General features: G+C 49.0%; 1 protein-coding gene across 1 annotated transcript; it reads right to left on the reverse strand.

Annotated features, from left to right (window-relative positions):
- Positions 1–1,332: 1,332 nt before the first annotated feature.
- On the reverse strand, positions 1,333–22,898 carry FGFR4 (fibroblast growth factor receptor 4). The gene is made up of 18 exons (XM_035105836.2): positions 22,553–22,898; positions 20,824–20,953; positions 13,775–14,041; positions 12,259–12,348; positions 11,603–11,769; positions 10,135–10,258; positions 9,123–9,313; positions 8,121–8,259; positions 6,794–6,987; positions 6,206–6,351; positions 5,123–5,244; positions 4,894–5,004; positions 4,475–4,665; positions 3,932–4,054; positions 3,393–3,463; positions 2,526–2,663; positions 2,303–2,408; positions 1,333–2,175 (listed from the first exon to the last, which is right to left on the reverse strand). The coding sequence occupies exons 2-18, from the start codon at positions 20,915–20,917 to the stop codon at positions 2,029–2,031; spliced, it is 2,421 nt and encodes an 806-aa protein (XP_034961727.1). The 5' UTR covers positions 20,918–20,953; positions 22,553–22,898; the 3' UTR covers positions 1,333–2,028.
- Positions 22,899–23,663: the final 765 nt, after the last annotated feature.

Below are 23,663 nucleotides of genomic sequence, written 5' to 3' on the forward strand. Positions count from 1 at the left end.
GGAGGGGGAACGATGGGCTACAGCTGGGAGAGAGGAAGCAGCGCAGGGGGGAAATGGCCCATTGAAACCCTATCCCCACTGGGACAGCAGGGGTTGCAATTCCTTCACAAGGTCTCTTGTGAAACTTTAAACCAAGTGGATGGGGCAGGGTGGGGGAGACGGACAGCTGCAGCTACCTCCTGGGGCTGAGCCCATGCTTTGTGCATAGCTCAGGGGCGGGAGGAAGAGCGGGCAAGCACCGGGGCATCCCGCATGCAAAGGGGGCTGGAGTCGGAAGCAATAAATGGTCAAATGCTTCCCCTAAATATCCTTCTCCAGCTTCCTGGCATGCCAGATCCTCTGCCACTACGATGAGGCAGAAGAGGAGGATTCTGAGGACTCCCTTTGAGATCATTGTGCTCGGACCAGTAGCTGGGAGGGGGAGGAATATTCCCACTGGGCTCTGCTGTATCCAGAGATAGATTCCCAGGCTCTGAAAGAGTGGCCAGTTGCTGGATCAATTTCAGGGAGATGCTGGTAGCAGAGTTCACGGTGGCTTAAACGGAACAGCAGCTAATGCAGAACAGATGGGGGAGTGCTTTGTGCGTGAGCAAGCTGAGCAGGAATGGAAGCGATGCCCCTGCCTCCCCCCGCTTCTTTGGCCTGATCCACGCTATGGGAGAAGTACACAGGTGCACACTCTGCACGCAAGCAGACAGTACAGGTGCCTGCTTGGGCTCAAATCCACCCAAACTTTGATGACGGACATAGAAGCTGAAGCCACATAGGCTGAATGTGGCGCACGTTTTGCCAGTGCTCACTGCTAGGAAGAGCTAGACACCAGCAAAACAGGCTTGCAAGGACTCTTCCAAGGGTCAAAGGCTTCATTCACCACTACCCCTAGACAGATGTGCTTGTATTCCCTCCTCCTTAGTCTTCCTTAGTCCGTCCTTAGCACTGTACTTTCTTGGTTTACAGCTGGCCCAAGATCTGGCCATGATCTTGAGGCTTCAATGGGGGCACTGAGAGAAGGATCCATCTGGCCAATTGGCTTCTCTCCCACAGTTATCACAGAAAGGATAAGAACCACAGGCTATCCATCAAACAGGGAGCATCTCCACAGTATTCACCTAGACAAAAGCCCAGTTAAGTTGCAGTAGTCCCACTTGGCCTTGACATATGACTGATGCAGCCAAGCAAGTCAAGACCCAAGTGGTCTTCCCAGCCCTACGGAAGAGAGGGCAGTACTTCAAGATCCACTTCCCTAGCAGATGGGTCCCAGCAGAGGCTAACACTTCCTTGGAAGCAGGCGATACCTTTCCCTGGAGCAAAGAAACGCCCTAGGCAGAAGGCTCTATTCCAAAAAAATAATTTATGGGTGTGGATAATTCATGTGCATTAGAAATGATATGTACATAAATATTTATCTCTAGGGTTATGTACAGGGGACAGCAGGAGCCAGGAGGGAAGGGCCACACCCCGCTCAAAACGTCTGTCCACATGCGGATGGGGTGGGCCTGAGAAAGCTGGCTGGCTCCTGCCAAATAATGAGATTTCATAAAAATATTATTAAATTGGGAATAGTATCAAACAAACAAGCAGGGCACCCCATGGCTGGGGGGAATGGTCCCATGGGTTGGGTGAAGGGGGAGCCCAGGCATGTTGAGAGTGCTGCTCTCCCTGGGAATAGGTTCCTCCCTGCTTATCTGGTCCTACTTCTCCTCAGACAGCTGGTAGCATCCAAGGCTCAGCTAGAGCAACGGCTTTGAGGGAACCTGAGATTATAGGGCAAGAAGGCACCAGCACGAGTGCTGGGAGCACCTGCAGAAGTTTACAAGGAAGGCATCCAGTCCTCGCCAGGGAACCTTGTAAGTTGCGGGTGTCCAGCAGGCTCCAGAACCTTGAGATGTACTCTCAGCCCCTGCTGATATGGCTCCCAGCATTTTCTTCCACCAGGGACAATGTAAGAACTTCTGCTCCCAAGCTGCGTAATCCTCTAGGAATAGAGAGGGGAAATCCTGCCCTGGGGTCCACTGCCTGCTACTCTCCTCATGTCCGCACATTGTGGTAGGGGAAGAGGCAGGGGGTGATGGGCAGAGGGTCATGGGTGAAGACAGAGTCATCAGAGGAGCAGGTGCTGGTCGTGTCCTCGCAGGATGGAGAATACTGTTCAAAGGGCATTGACAGGTCCAGGTACTGGAGGGAAAGACAGAAAGGACACTCTGTCAGCATTCACAAGAGGGACAAAGGCCTGGCTCCCTCTACTTCTGCTTCAGGAAACTTAAAAGGGTTCTGAAACAGCTGCGTTCATGCCTCAACCTACCTCTTCAGAGACAGCAACCAAGACCTTATCCAGTCCCTCTACCAGCTGCTTGAAGGTGGGCCGCTGGGAAGGCACAGCGTGCCAGCACTCACGCATCATCATGTACCTGTTTGGGGAAAGGGGAGGGGACATCTCAGCCTCAGGCTAGAGCATCCTGTAATATGGATGCAGGTGCTGTGGTTAAGATTGAGCCCACAAGAGGCACACACACAGCGGCACTTACAGTTCGTGGGTGCAGTTGGAGGGCTTGTCCATCCGGTGACCTTCTCTCAGGAGCTTAAAGAGTTCTTCCACCGGGATGCCCGGATATGGAGAACCACCCAACGTAAAGATCTCCCACATCAGAATGCCAAAGGACCACCTGAAAGCACAGTTGAGGGTCAGGGAAAATAAAGGGGCAAGAAAGCCATAAAGAAATTCGAGGTGGATATGTCCATATTAACCCTACACTACCACCAAGCATCAGAAGGTGGACCTTGCTCCCGTGAAATGTGCACTACTTCAGCAAAATCTCACAAAGATGGATTTGTGACCACAGAGGTGGAATGTATTGACATTACAGATGCTGGAGACAGGTTACAATGATGGCCCACTTTACAGGGAGCAAGCAACTCTATGCTTCTTATCATCTTTATGCAGGCAGGTAGGGCCATTGTGCCCTGGGTTTTCCATGCCACTTATGGTTCATCTAGTAGGACTGGCAAATAGGCCCATTTATTCTCCATATAGCCAGGATGGTTGTGAAACGGCTGTAGCTTGCATGCAGAATACCCCAAGTTCAATTCTTTGCATCTTTAAATAAAAGTAGGAAAGACCCCAGAGAGCTAGTGTATGTCAGTGTTTCTCAAATGTGGGTCTCCAGGTGTTGGAGTACAACCTCCATCATCCCTGACTACTGCTCCTGCTAACTAGGGATGATGGGACTTGTAGTCCAACAGCAGTTGGGGACCCAAGTTTGAGCAACACTGGTAGGCAGTACTGAGCTAGATGGATCAACATCTCCCTTTTAAAAACAGTAGCTCAGCTGCTCTGCCAAGATACAGCTGTGCAGTCTGATGTGGCTGCGAGAGCCTTGCAGAGTCATACTTACACATCACTCTGGTGGGTGTACACCCTGTCAAAAAGAGCCTCTGGTGCCATCCATTTTACGGGTAGACGGCCCTGTGGGGAGAAAAAGAAAAGCTCTCAGTTCATTGACGCTTTCCCTGGACAATGTCTCTTCTGAGTTCTACCCTCTAGCATCCACTGAGCAATAGCCACATATTCACTCCCATAGATGTGCTCATCCTAGTTTCCTATAAGACCCTGGATTCCTTGAAAGTAAAAAAATAATATAAGTATCTCTCTTCACTAACAGGGTAGTGCAAGAACGGGTGTATGCACAAACAAAGGGCTATGAGGGTTTCTCAACTACTTTATACTACATAATTATTTAAAAGGTTGATATGCCACCCAAGTTGGCTTCCATACAATGTTAACCATTTGTTGTTAAGAAATACAGAGCACAGTAATTGCTCTTCCCCCAGTGCCCACCCTCCTCTCTTTTCCCAACCACATTGCGTATTTCCAAAGCCTGTTGACAATTCTGAGTCTTCCCCTCCTCTGCCTCTCAAATACCACCTCACTCACATTGCTGGTTTTCTTGTAGTAGTCAATGTCATGAACACCCCGGGCCAAGCCAAAATCTGCAATTTTCATGACGTTTTCTTCGGTGACAAGGACGTTGCGAGCAGCCAGGTCCCGGTGAATGCACTGCAAAGAGAGTGGGAAGAGATGAAACCTCTGAGGATCTGGAGAGCCCACTGCAGCCCAGACTGCAGTCCAATGGCAGACTCAGCCACTGCTGCATCTACCACGAGAGTGAGGAGGAGCTTCGCTGCCTCTCTGCCTTGCCATTCACTCCTTCATCACATGATGGCTGCCCAGGCCTGGTACATACATCCCCCTCTCCTTTGGTAGACCTAACCCTCATGTAGCAGACCCTCACAGGCTATTCAAGAGCCCAGCAAAAGCTTTAGAGTGCCAATGCTTGGCTTAGAGCCTTGGCACTCCAACAGGACCTGCCAACGCTTCAGATGACACTTGCCCATTGGGCACCAGTCATTTCTGTTTAAGTAAGGATCCTGCTAGGGTTGGTGAGGGGGCAAGCCATTTGGGCCAGGCTGCTCTTACCCGCTTGGACTCTAGGTACTCCATGCCACGTGCCACCTGGTAGACACAGGAGACCAAGTCTTTGAAGGACAGCTGCTCCTCAGGCATCTTGGTGATATCAAAGGTGTAGTCTGGTGTGGGAGGGCGACGGGCGCGCAGGTACTCCCGCAAGTTCCCCTTGGCAGCAAACTCCACAATCACAAAGAGAGGCCCTGCAGTCAGGAGTTATATGTGAGCCTGTGCTCTCAGGTGCAGCCTTCATAAATCCCACACAATGTCTGCTCCTATCTTGAACATCAGAGCTCCATTGTTCAGTTGCATCCTCCTCCTATTGGCCCCACAAAGGTTCTGGTCTCTCCTGACTTCCCAAACATCCCTTCCTCTTTCCTCACAGTACCCTGGATCCTCTTGCTTCCCAGCCCAAAAAGGCAGTCACTTACCATCCTGCGTACAGACTCCTAACAGGTTAATAATATTCTTATGTTGGTCCATCAGTTTCATCATTTCCATTTCTGAGATGAGGTCAGCCAAGTCTTTGTCAGTGGCATTATCTGGCAAGGCAACAGAAGGAGGTCAGACTGGGGCATCCCAATATCTAGACTAGAATCCAACAGTGGAAGGACTGAAGTCCAATGATTCAGGCTCTCTTAGCCCTGTATATTGTGGTACCTTTGAGCATCTTGACAGCCACAGTGATGGGTCGCTCTGGCCGTTCTTGATCGATGCCGTAGGCTTCTGCTCTCACCACTTGCCCAAAGCAGCCCTCACCCAGTGGCTTGCCCAGCACAAGCCTGGGGAAAAAGAAGGGTAGAAGCCTCCTTAAAAGGACAATCTCATGTCGTCATGGGTACAGATGCATTTGGGTGGGTGGGACCTAAACTCATGGCAGTATCCGAAAGCTGGCAGGTCCCTTGCAGTGGGGCAGAATCAGATGTTAGCACCAGCTACATTGGCAGGGCCCATTCATGAACTATCCCAAGTTGTGAGGTGAGGTGATATTTATGACTACTTTTGTTGTGTTGTAGTTATGTATTTTGTTCCATGTCGTAAGCCGCCTTGAGCATGGTTTGAACTATGGAAAGGCAGCATACAATAAAATTATGTGTGTGTGTAAAAGTGAGTGGGCAATGGATGTAAATTTTGCCATTTCCCCACCTTTGTTCTACAGGCAGCAATTCAAGAGACAAACTGCACGGTTTTTGATACCAGGCAAGTTTCATAGCTAGCCCCTTAGTCACAGAGCTAAGCAGGGTTACAATGGACTCCTCTCCAGTTTTGTTCTTTGAAGAAAGCGGCTCTCTCAATCGCCCTACTGCCTTCCCTCTTTGTGGTACTTGGCCACTCTACTTGCTGTGCTTGCCCTCACTTGTGAGGGGGAAGTAGCATGTGAAACTGAAGCACGTGCGTACCAGGTGGTATGTGGTGGCTGTGATTCAGTTTTTGGAGCCACTGTGCTGGTGGGAACGACTGAGAGTCCTGTGCAGCCAGACACACATGAACTTCCAGCTCACCTGCTGCTTCCCCTCTGTGAACACAGGCAAGCATGGGCCTAAGGACACTATCAATTGGGCAGCTGTACCACATGTGGGAACTAGCCCTTTGTGTTAGTAAACACACATCTTGATACAAGTTTGATGAGAAGGCGAAGTTTTGCAATTCTGACACCGGGCTTGTGTAAGTCATGCGAGAGCCTGGCCAGCATCCTCAGTGGCACATGCAGAGGAAACCTACATTGCACTTCGCAAGACTTACCTGTCTCGTGGGAATTCCCACTTGGAGTCCAGAGGCAGCTCCACTTCCATGACCCCAGCCAGCATGGGTGTGCAGCTTGAGGAGAGGCGGGTGACACGCATCAGTGATGTGGTGGACTTCCCCGAGGAGCTGGATTCCAAGGAGAACTGTGGAGACAGACCCAACATTCAAGCAGATTGGCCCACACACACTGGTTTACTCCAGAGCAAGAACGGACTGGACAAGGGCACAGAGGACACAATGAAACAGGGGACAGGGCAGAACATGCACACCTAACACCAATAAGAGAGCAATCTACAATGCAAACAAGGTCCATCTAGCCAAGCAGGTGCTGCCCTGACAGTGAACAGGGAAGGGTGAATTTAGCTGAACTTGGAGAGCTGTTTTCGGAGATCTGCATGTCTGACTGGGATTTTACTACCCTGAATAATTTGTTGTACTCTGAGGACCTGAGGACCTCACTTTGTCCATTGCTGACTCTTGGTCTGAGTCGGCAGACAACATTGTGGGCCCTTGAAAACCACTCCAGTGGCACGATGGATCCTTCTGACCCACTTTAAGGTCAGTTCTGGGTCTCTCAGTACCTACCTGCCGAATGAGCGGGAATTTGGAGAGTTTGTGTACGGCCATGGGCTCCAAGGGCTGCTTGCTCGGCTGGGTTTGCATCCGGCACAAGACAACAATGACAATAGCCATCGCGATGGCCAAAGATCCTGAAGTGTAGATAATTATATCTGTATACTTGATTTCAGGGGCATTCGCCTCTTGCACTTCTTCTTCTTCTGCAACAGCAAATAAATTCGCAGTTAGCGTGGGTCAGGGGAGTTAAACCTGCTTTGACCACAGCAGATAGCCCGCTGGGCTGGAGGGAACATGGCTGTGTTACACGGTGTGTACATTGGCCTGCAAAAACAGCTTGTCTGTACCCAGCTGCAGAGCCTATCAGTACCATAAACAAAAGGCATCCCACAGATTTCAATGAGAGAGCCTAACATATGTTTAGATCACTTTGACTGTCATAAATGGGGCGTAAAAAGATAACTCTGGCTAGATCATGCTCCCATCCTTGAGCTATCCTTGAGCCATCACATAGCTATTTTAAGGCAGTTGCCTTTCAGTGGAAAACCTAGAGCTTTTGCTAAACAGAAATTTCCTAACTCCTGGAATTTTATGCGGTATTTCTTCCACATTTAATTACATATACAATGTGCTGTTTTCAAGCTCTATCCATTCAAAGCCTAGGCATAATTCCTTTCATTACCAATTCCCCACCCCACCCCTTAAGATGTACTTAGGCCTTTTTGTTTTTAATCAGTGGAATATGTCTAATTTGTGGGTATTAAAAACAGCACCTAATCTCCACCCATTTATATTACCTGCATCTTTAATAGCTGTGTACAAGTGTTGGTCTACACAACTATTCAAGCTGCAAGGGCCCTGTCTGATTTTTCACCACCTGAAGGGACTTTAAAGTGGCTGGATTGTTCCTTGTACAAAGTGGGTCCAAAACCCAGTCTGTCTTTTCAGGATTAATACACTGAGAAGTACAGCTTCTCTTTTGATAGACTGCAACTGTCATATTGTGATTGATATATTGACAAAAGACAACAGTAGATTTTTCTGTATAATTCTACAGTGAATAGATCTGCCATGTTGACTGATTGATTGGCAAATTAATGCAAGTGGGGCAGTGTGTCTTGCAATTTGTTTTCAGCCATTTATCTCTCTGTCTGTCTCTCTTTAGCACATTCATCTCATTGGATATCCTACAGGGTACGACATGCACAATATAGTCTCACCCCCCCCCAAGTGTTTCCATTCGGAAAGGTAATCTCTGCTCCTAGCTCTGCAAAGGAATACCCTATTACCATTATCCACCTTTCCCCCCATCCAATCATCCACCGTCCTTTCTCACCTGGAAGCACAGTGAGCCAAGCTGACTGGTATGACAGGCCAATGGAATTCCCTGCCAGGCAGGTATATTCCCCAGCATCTTCCATGGAGACATTGCGCAGGTACAGCACTTCCACCTCCGAGCTGTTAATATCTGCCGTCTGCCAAAATAAGTTGCCAGTGGGAGGCAGGGAGAAAACCATTAGTTCTCGTTGACACAAAAAGGTTATTCAAGCTTCTCATTGGAAGGGGAACATCTTGCTTTCTGCCAACATATCTTTCAAGCGTGCATTTTTATCTCATAAATGCCTGATTGATGGTCATGTACTCCAATCTCTGGTGAGGATGCCCCACAGTGCACCACAGCCATTGCTAAGTTTTATTGCTTCCAAGCAGCTCTTCTACAGAAAATCATGTATGAAGCCTTTGGGCTTGAGACACAACTCTGCTGTGAGAATAAGCAACCCAACTGGGACAGTGCTAGAATGATGATGCAGCTCTTTGTGTTTGCTTGTTTTCTGCACACATACTCTAAGCCACAGCTTTCCAAACTGTGTGTCACGACACGTTAGTGTGTCAACTGCAGTGTGTAGGTGTGATGCGCAAACACTCCCCTTGCTCCTTCTGGGGCTGGAAAGGCGTTAGTTTAACTTCTAGTTTGCTAGTAAAACTGAATTATTGTGTCACGAAATGATGCATGTCTAAAAAGTATGTCACCAACATGAAAGGTTTGGAAAGCTCCACTCTAAGTTTACAGAGTTGGTACAATTGAAAGTAGCATCTCAGCCAATATTGGACCTCCTCTTTCTTTGCAAATAAACACAGCAATCATTCTTGTAAAAGCCTTATTTTAAGATAAATTTTTGGTTTGAAAATGTTAGTTTAGGTGCATATTGCAAAGCAATTCTGCTCCCCCCCCCCACTCCGTGACCTCTGTTGCCTGCCTAAAAGTGTGGAGAAATGGAATGGCAATGGAAATCTCTGCAATGGAAATCTCTGCAAAAAAGGGGGGGGCTCTGGTTACCTTAAGCACTTGCACATAAGGGACTCCATCTGGGCCGTAGCTGCTGCCATTCACTTCAATGTGCTTGAGCCACTGTATGTGGGGCTGGGCATCGCTGTACACCTTGCAGAAGAACTCAACGTCGCTGCCCACCACTGCGGTGGTGTTGGCCGGCAGCCCGGCTTGCAAGATAGGCCTGTGCGGAGATCTCTCTGCCAGGAAAAGAGCAGGGAAAGTTGTTGTCCAGCACAGCTGAAGACTGCCAGGTCCCCCCCAAAGGAGCTAAGGTCATGCTCTACAGCACATAAATCACTGCGCACGGAGCTGATAGTGCTATCGCAGCCGGCCGGGAGTGCAGAGGCGCAGCCAACTGTCAGGCAGTTACCCCATCTATCAAAGTGCAGCACTTTCTTCACAAAGCTCCCTAGTACAGCAGTATATGCAGTCCCGCCTAAAGACCTGGTGGGATCTGAATGTCTCTCTCCCACCCCCAACCCCCACTGCCCGCCATCTCCTTCCAGCTCAGCAGATCTGATATTACTTAATGCCATGGGCTGAACTCCCACCCATGACTGGCTCCAGAGCCTCTTTCCGGCGATTACAAGTAAGCCCAGAGAAGACAGATAATGAGGGGCTAAGAGATAAGGGAGCAAAAGGCTTAGAGCTGCTTCTACAGATCTAGGCAGGGCTAATTAATTTCATCTGACTTTATGGCCTGGGAGATCTCCAACTCCCTTTGAAGTCGAAAGAGGGTTGGGGGCATTTTCCTTCTCTTTGGGGGTGCCTGAGGTCAGGGTGGCGAGCCTTGTTCCTTCCCACAGGAACCTGGCAGGCTGCCAGGGAACCGGGGTCTGGCATCCCACACAGACTCAGAAGCACTCTTTGGCAAAGGAGTAAGGAGCTTTTCAGGCTGAAGGGGGGGGAGTGGGGTGGCAGCCCACTTTCCTTGTCTTTTTTTCACATGTTGCTACGTGGTCACATATCTAGATTTGGAGTAGTGTGGCAGGGAGAAGGCAGGAGAAGGCCACCTCACCTAGCACATCCAGGAAGTAGCTGTAGCGGATGCTGCCAAACTTGTTCTCCACCAGGCAAGTGTAGTTGCCTCGGTCCGAAGGCACCACACTCTCCATGACCAAGCTCCAGTGTTGATGCCTTAGCTGGGTGGAAAGAGGAAAAGGCAGAAGCCAAAGTTATCACCTTCTTTTAAAAGAGCTGTCCATCTCTCTCAGGGCACAGCTGCTCATAGGCCAAAAGTCCATTGTTTTAGACACAAATCCTTTGAGCTATATACTAAGGTCGGGGAACATTTCTTCATATACAAAACTATTTATATACTGATGTCTCATAGTAACATATCAAAGCTGTTTAGTATCTATATATTAAAAAACATATAACCATTTAAAAAACAGAGACCATCAGCTAATTGTTGTGAAAAGATGTACAGTCATACCTGGGATCCCGAACGCCGTGGTACTCGGGACATTTTGGCTCCCAAATGCTGTAAACCCGGAAGTGAGCATTCCGGTTTGTGGATGTTCTTTGGAACCTGAACGTCCAACGGGGCTTCCGATTGGCTGCAGAAACTTCCTGCAGCCAATCAGAAGCCGCACTTTGGTTTCGGGACATTTTGGAAGTCAAACAGACTTCTGGCACGGATTCCAAGGTACGACTGTATTCTGAATTGCCTGCATAATCATGGCAGACTAGAAAAGTTTCCCACAGGTGTTTAAAGGCTGAGGCAGAAGCTGCCTGCTGAATCTATTGGCAGAATACTCCACAGGCCTAGGCTGATGACACTAAAGGCTCTCTATTTCATGTTGGTGTCAAATGAGCCTTGCCAATGCAAGGGACAACTAACAAAACTCCTGCAGCTTATCTCAGCGATTGTGCTGGCATAGAAGGGTTTCAGCAGCCCCTTAGGTGCCCTGGACCTACATTCTTCAGGGCTTTTTAGATTAATACCAATCAACCTTGAACCTGGCTCGGTAGCAAATGGGCAGCCGGTGTAGATATTTTAACAATGGTGTTTGCATTATGTGTAATGGTCCATTGTTAAGGAACACGGCACGTTCATAGGCTGACCTTTTTTAACAATGCACTGAATCAAACTAGGGAGCAGAAAGAGAAATGCGGGCAAAAGAGGTGGAAATGCCTAGCAGCTGCTCTTTTGATGGAAGCAAACTTTTGCAAATTAATATATTGATCTGGCAAGGCTGGGCAGCCAGAGCAAAAGGGGATCAGGGGCACAGCAAGTCCTGAAGAGGGTCCTGGAGTCTTTGGACTGCAGGCTGAATCCCCTTGGTTCTCTGTGGAGCGGCTTGTGCAATATGGTGGACTCCTTATAGTATGTTCCCTGTGGCCTCTCTCTCACACACATACCCCTCAAATCCTAACTCATAAAAACCTGGTGTGCAAGGCAGCTGTGGTCCCAGCCAGGTGGATGAAAGGGGAAAGGAGGATTAGGGGAGAGATGGCAAACCTCTAAGGGGCTGGGCACTTACCCTGATCCCTCCAATCCGGTGCTCCCCTCGGAATTCCCTCCCATTCTTCAGCCAGCGGATTGTCGGGTTGGGGCTCCCAGAGGCTGGGCAGCGGAACTTGACTGTGTTCCCTGCCGGGACTGCATACAGCTTCTTGTCCATTCGGTGAGGGTGAGTCCAGTAAGGTGCTGAAAAAGGCACCACACTATTAGCTCCAGCTTTTAATTCAGGCTCAGGACAGGCTCACACTTTAGGGACAAAGGTCCGTGCTCTAACTGATGGTGGCAGCAAACCCTGGATTGCTCTCAGAGAAAGGATGTGCCAATGGGATATGGGAGAGTTCAAGGGAAGAGCGGGTATCTCATAGGGACCTAGAGATGTGCCAAAATGCACGATGGCAACCCTTCCACTGGGGAACCTCAACGTCCCACAAGAAATGAGTGTGCTTTGGGATAAGCTCCAAGCTCAAGCAGAGCTCCCTAGTTTGCAGGCAACCGTTATCAAAACAATTTTGGGACACATCAACAGCAGAGGAGTCTTCGGAAGTAAGAAAGGAAGATGTCTGGCCACTGTGAGTCCCAAGTACTTACTAAGCACCCCTTCTTCACCCAGTTCCCTCTCCCAACATGCAGCGGTACCCAGGACGGAGTGAAGCACAGCCAAGTAGGCATACTGACCTCGCCGGGTATGTATGGGCTCCTCAAGGGAATCTGCATGGGCACTCTCCACACCACTGTCTTCATCGTCATCACCAGATGCCAATGAATCTGAAATCAAAATGGTAATTCTTTGTAGTCTTGCTTCTTAAATAACCACAGGGCACTGAACAAGTGGCAGTTATCAAGGGAGCACCTGGCTACAATGGATCAGCATTTTCTTAGCAGGAGTGTAGAGTAGCAGGCAAAATGCTAACTGGACTGTGTTCAAAGGTGACTGGGGGGAGAGGAGGAGAAACACTGTTGGCTGCTACAGTCCTAGCTCATTTGTTTGCTTATTCTTTATTTAGTACATCTAATTACCTGCCCTTCACCAAAGGTCCCTGAGCAGGTGGATAATGCGATATGAACAGTAAAATGCAATCAATAGCAAACAATTAAAGCAACCACCAAACAATAAAAGCATATACAGAAAGTAATCACTGTGCACATTTCCAAAAAAAAGCCTGCACAAAACCCCAGCGTTGGTATCAGGAGTACACCAGGAGGCAGAGAGTTTCAAAGTTTGGGGGCCACCACAAAAAAGGCCTTCTCACATGCCACTGTCCCCTGGACCTCTGAGGGTGTAAGCAAATCACCAGTGGGCCTCTCCTGCTGATCTTAAGTCCCAGGGCAGAGTACAAAGGAGGAGGCAATCTATCAGGGTTGTTGTTGTTTTTTGTTTTAAAACCAAAGTCATTTGGGGCTTTACATGTTGAAGACAAAACCTTGAACAGGCCCGGAAGTGATTAGGCAGCTCCTGCAACCTTCACAGAACGGGTGTAATCTGAGATCTACCAGCTGTTCCAGGCAACCGTCTAGTTTCATTGTGAAAACCAAGGCTCATATTGTAGTGTACTTTAGGAGGAGTACCAAGTTATATAAATTCTTGTTGCTTTGACCAGGGGACAAGCGAGGCAGTATGGCAAGGTCTGTGTTGACTAGGAGCTGTAGCAGAGCCGGTGCTTTGCATGCCAAAGATCCCTGGTTCTCTGGAATCTCCAAGTTAGGCGAAGAAGGACTCTGGAGACCCACTGCCAGTCACTATGAACCAAGGGTAGCTGACCTGTGAGTTGTGGGTCATGTCAAGCCTCAGAAATGTTTCCAAGTGGTCCCCTAAGACTTTTTGCCCTTTTTATTTTATTTTTACAAACCCACCTGTTTGCTGCTTACTTCTCTTACGTACTATTCTTTGCTAGCCGTTTGGGTTGTTTCTGGGTGTCCCTAACACTTCCGTCCCCTTCTTACTCTTAAAAAGGAACCTCTTCTCCCCCTGGGGTGCTGACATGGCAGGAATGTCATAGAGCTGTTTCCTCAGCTCTTAAGACCTTCCTCCACTGACACAGCTTCTCATTTATCCATTCCACATTGGACTAGGAGGAGATGTCTTTGCCCTGAGGAGTAGAAACATGACTGAGCAAACATGTGCCATGCGGCCTTCCCTCAAACCTAAAAAAGGGTTGCCACCGTTCTGAAGAGAGGCTGGAACATCTCTTACCCACAACAGAGATGGTGAAGTTGCGCAGGCTTTCCCCGGTGCTCTGTGCTCGGCAGGAGTACAGGCCTGAATCTTCATAGGTGGCTTCCACAATCTCTAGCACGCTCTGCCGCATGTGGATGCGCCCGCTTGGGAAAAGCTGCTTGGCTTCCTTATACCATATGATCGCAATGCTGTGGTTGGTGCTGCAGTAGAGCTTCAGCAGACTCCCTGGGTCCAGTAGCAAGTGCTCCTCCTCCGCCTCCAGCATGTGGCTGTCAAGCATCTCTGTCCAACGCAAAAAGAGGGTCAGTGCAAATGACAGTGTGACCTCACTTTAGAAACAGCGTGTGTTTAACACCCGTAACTCAAATGCTCTGGAATATGGGACAAGTAGGGGCTCCCTTTACCCCAGGCAGATGCTAGAAGACACCAACATATAACCCCCATTTCCTCCCTGGACCACCAGAAGGCATGCTTGTAAGTGTTGGAGCATGAGGAGAGTGACCCTCTGGGAGATGGTTGAATGGGTTTGTCTCACAGGCTTCTGGTTGTCCTGTGGACAAGAACAACCAGCCACCAAATGTGCCACCCCAAGGTGACGCTGAAAGGGCAAATGCCAGAGCTCAAGGCTGCCTGAATTCTCCATCCTCTGACCTGGAAGCTTCAACCTTTCCCACATGGAATAGGATTGGTTTTTTCGTTTGGGAAAGGAAAGTACTCTGCATATACAAGGCAGCAACCATTTTACGTGCGTCCGATTGATGCACGACTGTGCACACACTCATCGCCACAGACCCGGAAGTGGCCTGGAAATGGGGCGTAATGGGGCACAACAGGGTGGGGCAGGCTTATGCTCGCTCTGCCAATGTACACAGGCGCCAGGAATGCAAACCCCCATGCAAACAGGGAGTTGCCTGTATGCCCTTAACTTTGGCTATCTCACTTGTTCCAGGGCAGAGCCTCAGAACACAAGTCGGTGAAGCCCCTTACAGGCTCGATGTTCCCATAGTGGGCTAGCACTTGGAAGCTGATCTGATTTTGGAGTGTCTGTGCACTAAGCAGACCTGATCAACAGGAGAGCAGTTTGCTCTGGAGTAGAAATGGGAAGGTCTGGAATAGGGGGGGGGGGCGACTAGTCCATACCCTCCAACTCCTGGTAAGAAAAATCCAAGATCAGCAGTGGCGCGGCACCGGAAGTCGCTTTTACGCATGTCCAGACATGCGTAGAAGCGACTTCCGGTGCTGCTCTGCCCGATTTCTGTGCCCAGACATGGGCAGAGCGGCACCCTAAATTGGTTCTGCGCATGTCCAGACATGTGCAGAAGGAGCCTCCCTGGCAGGTAGGAAATCCGGGGGATTTATGGGATTTTTCTCTATTCGGGATAACAGCGGGAAACAGGTTTAAATACGGGGGTTTCCCGCGAAAAATGGGAGACTTGGCAGCTATTACCCCCTGGCCTCAACTAGAAATATTAGTGATTTGGGCAGGGGAGCTCTATGTGGAATATTTCCACCTTCAACATGAAAAATGAAACACTTCTCAAACCTGTGTTTTAAAATCGTTACACAGGCAGAATTATTAGATCCAAGATTCTAAAGGAGTGGTGCCACTTTTGACTGAATTACTGAAGAAGCAACACTAAGTTCAAACTCTCAAATGCTTCACAAAACAGAACGCGATCAGATATTTGATGCGGGAGGGCAGTCTGGGAACCTACGAGCCCATCGCTTCTGCAACATGGTGGCGAGGCATTTGCACAACAAAGTATCTGACGTTTCCTGCTTCAGATTTCTGTATCTTCTACATTGAGAAATAAACTGCTGCTTGTATGTGGAAATACACACAGAACTAGCAGCAAAACTGTGTTGAGCTGTTTGCTTCAATTCCTGCAATTTTTTAGTTTTCTGAACATGGCACTTAAAGTAAGGTCAGAATAATAAACTATGGATCTTTCAGACATTGATTTTGCTTAGAGAGATTAAGTTGTTGTCATCAATGATATATTATGAACTGGGATGGCAACTAATAAATAAGGACAGCTTTTTTATCTACAGTGACTATGACTCTTTTAACACAGCCCTGTACATATTTATTCAGTGACAAGCAAGTTCAAAGGGACTTACTCCCAGGTAAATGTGCAAACAATTTTGTATGATAATGAAATAATATTAACTTCTTCAGTATTCTGGAAATTGCAGAATGTGTCTGTCCAAATATATTGCTAGTCCTCAAACTGCATGTTACGGGTGTTTGTGTTCTCTAGAAATACGAGTTAGTTCTGTTTCTGCATGCTAACATCTAGATATTGTTCGAAAGTCCAGATAATAAAATCTACTTTCCATTTGCTCAAATGTTGATGTCATCCATTAACAACTTTTCCTATTTTCCCAACTGACAAAAAGATGTACTGTACTTGGCTGCAACAACTGCCTATAGATAATATTGCCAAAGCATTTCAAATATGTACCAAACAGTAGTATTTTACATGGCAAATTATATACAATATATTTTACATCCCTACACCACAGTCCTAAGCATGTCTACTCAGAAGCAAGTCCCAATGAGTTCAATGGGATTTACTCCCAGGTGTGTACTGGATTGCACCCTTGATCCTTGATGGTTAGGCTCAATATTAAAGTATCACATACCCACCAATTTCCCCCCAAATTTCAATTTCTCCCAAAGAAAGATCCAACTCTCCCTCCCCCACAATATACACACAGCTTCAAGATTTCTGAAAAACTTGCAATTTTATTCGGGAGCCTTTGAAATAACTCTAGAACACCAAATTTACCAAAAACTGTTAAAAGTGGGGAAAGGGCTCAGAGGAAGATTCTCCTGCTTCCTCCCTGACCACCACTGACTCTGTGGGGAAACACTCCAATTTTAGGGGGATTTTAGCTTGTGCTAGAAACATTTTCTCCACTGTGACTGGTTGAACATAGGATGCCAGGTGTACAAAAGCCAGTGATTGTACACAAATTCTACAAATGTTGATTTGGGCAGAGGAAGCGATATCATGAAGGCATATATTTTTGGCTGATGCTCACAGGGTGTGAATCGCTAAAAGTATGGACTACAGGTTGAGGGAAAATGCAGTCACAATGTGTCTCCCCCCCCCCTCCACCTGCCACCTTCCTGGTGATCCTCCAGCCCAGCTCACAAGCCCCTTTGTCCAGCGCCCCCTCCTTTGCCTCTTGTTCTATGGAGCAATGATGTCATCAAAGCCCCTCTCCTGCCAGTCCTGGACAGGAGAAAGGATCCTGGCGGACACTGAAGCATGACTTCTCAGCTCTCCCTCTGCCCCCTCCCCACCACATCCCACCCCGCCCGTTCTCTCTCTGTGGGGGCCCTCGATTGAGTGGTCACTCTCAACGCCCAGAGTGACTGTTTTGACAGATTCCAAAATGAACATGTCAGGAAGCCCGTGACCGCTGCCCCTCCCCCCAGCCCCTCTCCCCCAATCACCATTGTCCCAGCCACACTGTTCCTTTCCCGTGCTCTCTCTGCCCTGACTTACAATAGGGGCCAGTCCCCCTTTCAGCAGACGGGCTCTGCCTTTGCAGGATTAGGCGAATGGTCATGAGGGGGGGGGAGCCGGAAGGATGGGAATGAGATAAGCAGCCTTCCCTCCCGCCCCCGCCCCCAGCGGTGGTGGTAAAATTGCAATTGACAACCCTTCCGCTTCTTCACCAACAGGAGACTCATTTCCCCTCTCCCCTTTTCATTTAGCTCCATTCCTCCTGCTCGCTTCTCTCATGCTCAACACAAAAGGCCTTCCCTCCCCACCCCCTCCCCATGGCATGAGTGGGAGTGAGAGGTTTCACACTCAGCTGACTCCACAACTTCCCACCTCCCTGTTTGTCTAACCTGGATTTGAACTATAATTGCTTTGGTGACCCATCCTCCTTCTCCAAAGTTAGCTTGGGTTGCGTGGGAGCCCTGCCAGCTCCCCCTTCTCCCCACAATGCCTCGAACCAGCTCAGTCACAAACCAGACCCATTCTCCCAAGTTTGACTGATGCTAGGTTTTCCCAGCTGATGAATGCTGGTCTCTCTTCATAATGCTCTGGGACAGAACTCTGGCTGGGAGGTGCAGTTATCAGAGAACTGGCTCTTTCTTACTGTACATCCACCATCACTGTCCCTCCAGCAGCATCAGAGGCCAAGGTAACCCTGCAAATCTTGGACAGCAAAGATTCTTCTTTCCACCCTGAACCTTGTGGCTTCTTCATTTTAAAACAAACAAACAGCCATACTGGGCAGCTTCAGATGGCAGCTGGGTTAGATGCTACTTGGAAACTTCTAAGAAAAAAATGGTATGTGTAGGGGGACTCCATAGACACATCTATTCTCAATTTAGAGAAAACTCTTGCACAACCAGGACTGGGAGGCTTTGAATCAGCAACTAATGCAACCTTGTGAATGTTACTACCTGGAGTGGACATCTTGCTTGCTTGCCTTCATCTGACCCTGAGAATATGCTCCTGTACAGAGACGGGGTGGGTGGGGGATATGTTCCCCACAGCTGTTCTTTACTACTGAAGCACTTAATGTAATTGCCAAGGGTAATTTAAGAGTTTTCTACGAATATGGCTTCAGACCGAGAAAACCATTCTGATTGGAAGGGAAGCAAGCCCCCACCTTTAGGAGAGCTTTAAATAGATACAGAGCCCATTTGATTAGGAGTCTTTTAAGAGACCCATAGAGCAAGCAGAGGCTGTTTCCAGAGTGGCATTTCAGAGGGCGAAGAGTGTTCAAACAAAGTTTGCATCCTGAACAAATCTGGAAAAGATTTCCAACTGGAGGACCCAATGGCAAAGATACCATCGTTTCTCTACCCTTTGTCAAAATCGCACTTGGGAATAGCTCACTTTAATTTACTGAAGAGTCTGCATCCTTCTAAACAGTTTAGTGGGCCTCTTGCCCCCATGAGAAAAGTCAGGAACAAATATGGAGTCTCCCAGTTCTGCAGGTATAACTTGCACAAAGGGTGAAGATACGCTAAAGCAGGCATCCCCAAACTTCGGCCCTCCAGATGTTTTGGACTACAATTTCATCTTCCTCAACCACTGGTCCTGTTAGCTAGGGATCATGGGAGTTGTAGGCCAAAACATCTGGAGGGCCGCAGTTTGGGGATGCCTGCGCTAAAGGCTGTGCAGGAAGGTTGCATGTTTGGCCCTGCCTCCTGTGTGGCACAGCTCCTCCTATCCCTGGGGATAAACATCAGAAGTGGGGGGAGCCCGCCCTTGGACCATGGGGTTCTAGGTCACATGGGAAGCCTCACACGCCAAACAGCCTCCCCACTTCAGAAGTTTATGGCTCAACATGGCAGGAGGAACCACAAAACTTTAGGGATGGGGGCTAAACATGCAACCCTATAGCCACTTTCACGATGCTTGCCTCCTTCACAGAGAAGTACATGAAGAGAGCTTAGGAGAATCTAAAAACTGACACCTAGAAAAAACACCAGGCCAAACTGACTTCAAGGAATTTCAGGTGCTAATACATAGGATAGGCATTTGAAGCCCCTGTCAAGAACATCACCCACACTTTTCATCACCCACCTTTTTCTCTTGAGTATAAATGGTGCCTTCTTAAAATAGAATTCAGAGAATAGCCTATATGCCAACTACTACAATAAGCTTAAGCCTACTCCCCAGATAGCCAGGTATGTGATGGTAGAGCATTACAATGCTCAGGGTGACAGCAGGAGCAGGGGCACATAGGCACAAATAACAATATTTCCATCTGTTTGGTGGCAGGGCCAACAGCAAGATAAATGCCTTTTCTCAGGCTTGAGGGATGATGTCCTTGGCATGGCATTTTATCCTCGCTCTGTCAGGGGATGCTGAAAGTACAACGCTATACCGAAGGATCACCAGACCTAGCAAATTTGATTACTCGAAGGGGCCAGTCATCAAAAACGCAGACCACATTGGCCAAATAACAAAACCAAACTACACAAATTACAAATGTTGCCTTTCTTACAGGGTTTATCTGACAAGTGGAATGCCTGCATTGTGTGTCTGGCTCCCTTGCAAACGATCCACAAAGCAGAACTGAACTGCTGTTATTTTGACAAAACACCAGATCAGACAACTTGTACAAGTGACATCAACCCTGCTATATATGTCTAACAACATATTTGTACTATACAGTACTCCCATCATACACAAATCCATACACAACTGTTCGGCTGTGCTCCATCTTGTAGTTACCTATTTAAAACTGATAAACAGAATAAAGGACTACACAATCAGGAGGGGAAAAATGAAACTAGACCCAAGGGAGAACTATGGTGCTAGAGAGTCCTGGTTTGTAAAGCAGGAAAGCACATGACAAAGACGCCCAGGGCAGCCAAGGGGAAACTAGGCCCTATCAAGACCTTGCTCTCACAGCCTGGTTACTATGGAAAAATCTTCCCCTTCCCTGGCACAAAGTGTTCCCAGGGAATTCGGGCTAATCTGGAGGAAATTGGTATTTAGATTGTGCCTTAATGTACAAGTAGTCTCTGTTTGAGGCTGGGATCTCTTATACGCTGGAGCACAAAGCAAACACCTATGTGAGCGCTCTTTGTGCCCCTTCCACCAGCACAAGGACAGCCTTTCAAATTGTACTTTAAACTCTGCAGCCATCACCGCTGCCTGCGCTCTGTGTAAGCACAAGGAAAGGGTGGAGGGAAGGAAGAAGCTGGGAATTCAAAAGCACAGTGAGCCATTCCGATTCGATTCCAAGTCGATGCTGCTGCCTACACACACCACACCAGAATAGGGTGGATGTGCTGATCACACAGAGAAGTTAAGGCTAGCAGGCTTGCAACAAATGGAGGCACTACAGGGATAACATGGCTTAGGCCAGTGTAGATGGTGTATTGGATGTGGGAGGGCTGGTTTCCATCTCTGCCACAGATCTCTCTCTCTCTCTCTCTTCTCATGTCACGGCAAACACAGGAGAAGACCATACAAGCCTCAGAAAGTGAAAAGTGCCCTATAAACAGTCATAGCCCCTGAATAGATGGCCACCATGACTCTTGCACCCAAACATACCCTAATCTTTCTGCTCACCTGGCTCCATCGTTCCTTCAGCAGAAGCAGCTGCCCAAGCACATGTTGTTGCCACTGCCAGGAGCCTGAGAAGGCCACACAGCAGGGCTGTCATCCTGTTGTCTCTTCTTGTCCCTTGGATCTTCCAAGCCTAGATTGAGAAGGGAAAGGGGTTGTCACTCCATCCTTCGAGTTTTCCATTGCAGTGCATAATGATTGTGTATCCTATGTCCACAACTATCTAGAACTCCCAATAATATATTGGGGGAGAGGTACAGTTATTGAGACAGCAGGACCTGTAGCCATTCCAGGCTGCTGGACATTTTCTTTGGAAGGAGGGAGTTGATTTGCCAATCAGCACAGAAGAATCTGATTGTGACAATCCCAGAAGAGGCCCACTCCTGCTCGTGAGTGAGCCATTGTACCTCAGTGGTAAAGCCCAGCGGCACCAAGTAGGGCTAGGAGAGATCTCTGTCTGAAACTCTGAGAAGCTGCTGCCAGTCAGTGTAGACAATACTGAGCTAGAGGAACAAATGGGTCTGACTTAGTCAAAGGCAGCTTGCTATAAGATGCTGATGTGAAACAAATTCATTTTCTGGATAGAACACGGCCTACAGCATTGCACTATAATTCTACAATCGTCATCTTGAGCATTAAGTGGCCTCCCAGGAAGATGCACCACAGAGGCTGGGTGTCATCTAGCCAGCCTTCATAGCCAAAGTCCACCAGATTATCTTAAGAGAGTTCCTGCCTGGAAAAGACAGCCCCCATCATAGCTGTCAAGTTCTCCCTTTTTTTAAAGGGAAATTCCCTTATGCTGAATAGGCTTCCTCGTGAGAAAAGGGAAAACTTGACAGCTATGGCCCCCATGGATAAAAAAATGTAAATAAATAAATCAGGACTTTTGGCCTTTGGCATGACCCTGCCACCTCAACTTGCTGGCCAACTCCTGCTCCTACCATATTCCCTTTCCCCCCCAAATCTCAATGGTACAACCTTCTTATGCACTTTGATAATGACCCCAGGAGCAGAAGAAACCATGGGATGGGGAGGAGGAGGAGAAATACCAAGTGGGGCAGCGAAGGGAATTATTGTGCAGGAGGAAAGCTAGTTTAAGTTTGAACACGTGGTGCTTATTGGTACTAAACTCACGGCCGGAGCGTGCGTGCTTAAAGGCACTTCCACTGCCCAGCTGCACACAGGATACAGTCCAAAGGAAAGTTAAGAAGCAGGTTTAAAAGTGCCGCCGAAAGCCACGAGGTTCGAGGGCACGGTGAGGAGCACAATCCCCGTTCAATTAACTCAAGGTTTCCAACGGCGCTTGCGGCCGTGGATTGGCGCGGATGGGTAGGCGCGTCCAGGGCGCGCGTGTTGGTGTGAACGGTGTGAGTGCGCCGCGCCTATGAACGCGTGTCTTGCGTGCAACTTGCGTATCCGGGCGCCTGTTTCCTGGGAAAGGAACGTACGTGGTGCGAGTGGAAAGAGCAGCGCCCGAGAACAGGCTCCCGGTGGCAGCTTAATCTTTAATCCGAGCGACAAAAGAACCTCTGCGCGCCCGGACAGTTTGGTAACAGATTTACAGACCCTCCCGGTCAAAGTCCACGGCGTCCCCGGGCGCGGGGAGAGCAGCCCTTCGCCCCGCCACACCCCGGGGAGCCTCCTGGGTCGCGGCGGACAAGAGACCCGCATCTCTCTCCCCGGGGGCCATTCCTAGCCCCGAAGCGGTCAACGTAGACGGAGCCCACCTCACCTCTTGCCACCGCTGCTTCAGCACTGTCCCGCGGCTCCGTCCTGCGGCGCGCTCCGCCCGGGCTCCATCCCTCGCTGCGCAAGCCGGCTGGGGAAGGGAGCGAGGCTCCTCCACTCCCTCCCTCGCTCACCGGTGCCGGCGAGTCCCGCGGAAAGCGACCGAAGAATAAATCCGACGGCCGAGCGCGGCGGGCTCCACAAAGGTTCTTCGCCGGCTTCGTGGGAGCGATCAGCCCGGCAGCGCTCGGCTCTCTCCGCCTGCAGCCCTCGCGCCTTCTGTTGGCTCCAGCAACAGGCGCGGGGACTTTGTAGCGAAAGCTCTCGGGTTACACCCCCGCGCCGCCGGCCCGCTCGGAGCCAACAATGGGCCGCGAAAAGAGCCAGGGCCGAGGGGGAGGGTCGCAGGGGCCCCGCCCCGCCCCTTGTCCCCTCCCCTCCCCCTGCGCCCTCCCCCGCCCGCGCCAGGGCCTTTTCACACTCACATTAGCTAAATTCTCTCCCCCAAAGCTCCGGCAAAGGGGATTAAGCGGAGTTCATTCTCTGCCGGGGCTTTGCTTCCTCTCTGCTGGCAGCGGTAACTGGAGACACCACTCATTAAACTCCTGCTCACAAGGAGCGCGTCGTGGAGAGGGCGGGGGTGCCCTCTCGGAAGATAGAAACTCTGCGCGGGGATGTGTGTGAAAATAATTAAAACCCCATGGAACCCGACGGGGGGGCGAGGAGAGGCAAAAAAAAGGATTGTGCACTGGTGTACATTCAATAAAGCGTTTCTTAACAGGCGGCCAAAAAAGCAAGAGCTTGCATTTGTAGGCAGAATGGAGTTCTACCTGTGGAACTCACGGCTGCATGATTTTTATTAAGCAGGGGAAATAAATTCGATTCTTTTGTCTTTCTCTAAGGGTGCTGGTAATATCCAGATTCCACCTACCAAGTTTCTAGGTCTGATGATAACCAGGATCAGAGTTACACCTGTTATCTGCTGCTTGTAAGAGACATGAGTGTTATCCCATCTGGAGAGATAGAGGCAACACAGAAAAGAAGCCCCTCAGCTTGAGGCCAGCATGTCTCTGAATGCTGCATAAAGTTTGGACCCAATTAACTACATCACTTAG

This window comes from Zootoca vivipara, chromosome 2 (assembly GCF_963506605.1).
Source record: "Zootoca vivipara chromosome 2, rZooViv1.1, whole genome shotgun sequence".
Taxonomy (NCBI): domain Eukaryota; kingdom Metazoa; phylum Chordata; class Lepidosauria; order Squamata; family Lacertidae; genus Zootoca; species Zootoca vivipara.

What these genes read in the sequence shown, in the direction of transcription:
- FGFR4 (XM_035105836.2), bottom strand. Translation starts at nt 20,917, where the DNA reads ATGACAGCCCTGCTGTGTGGCCTTCTCAGGCTCCTGGCAGTGGCAACA. An exon ending in TTGGCTCACTGTGCTTCCAG is followed by an intron (nt 6,988 to 8,120) that starts GTGAGAAAGGAC and finishes TTGCTGTTGCAG; the next exon opens with AAGAAGAAGAAGTGCAAGAG. An exon ending in AGTACCTAGAGTCCAAGCGG is followed by an intron (nt 4,055 to 4,474) that starts GTAAGAGCAGCC and finishes CTCTCTTTGCAG; the next exon opens with TGCATTCACCGGGACCTGGC.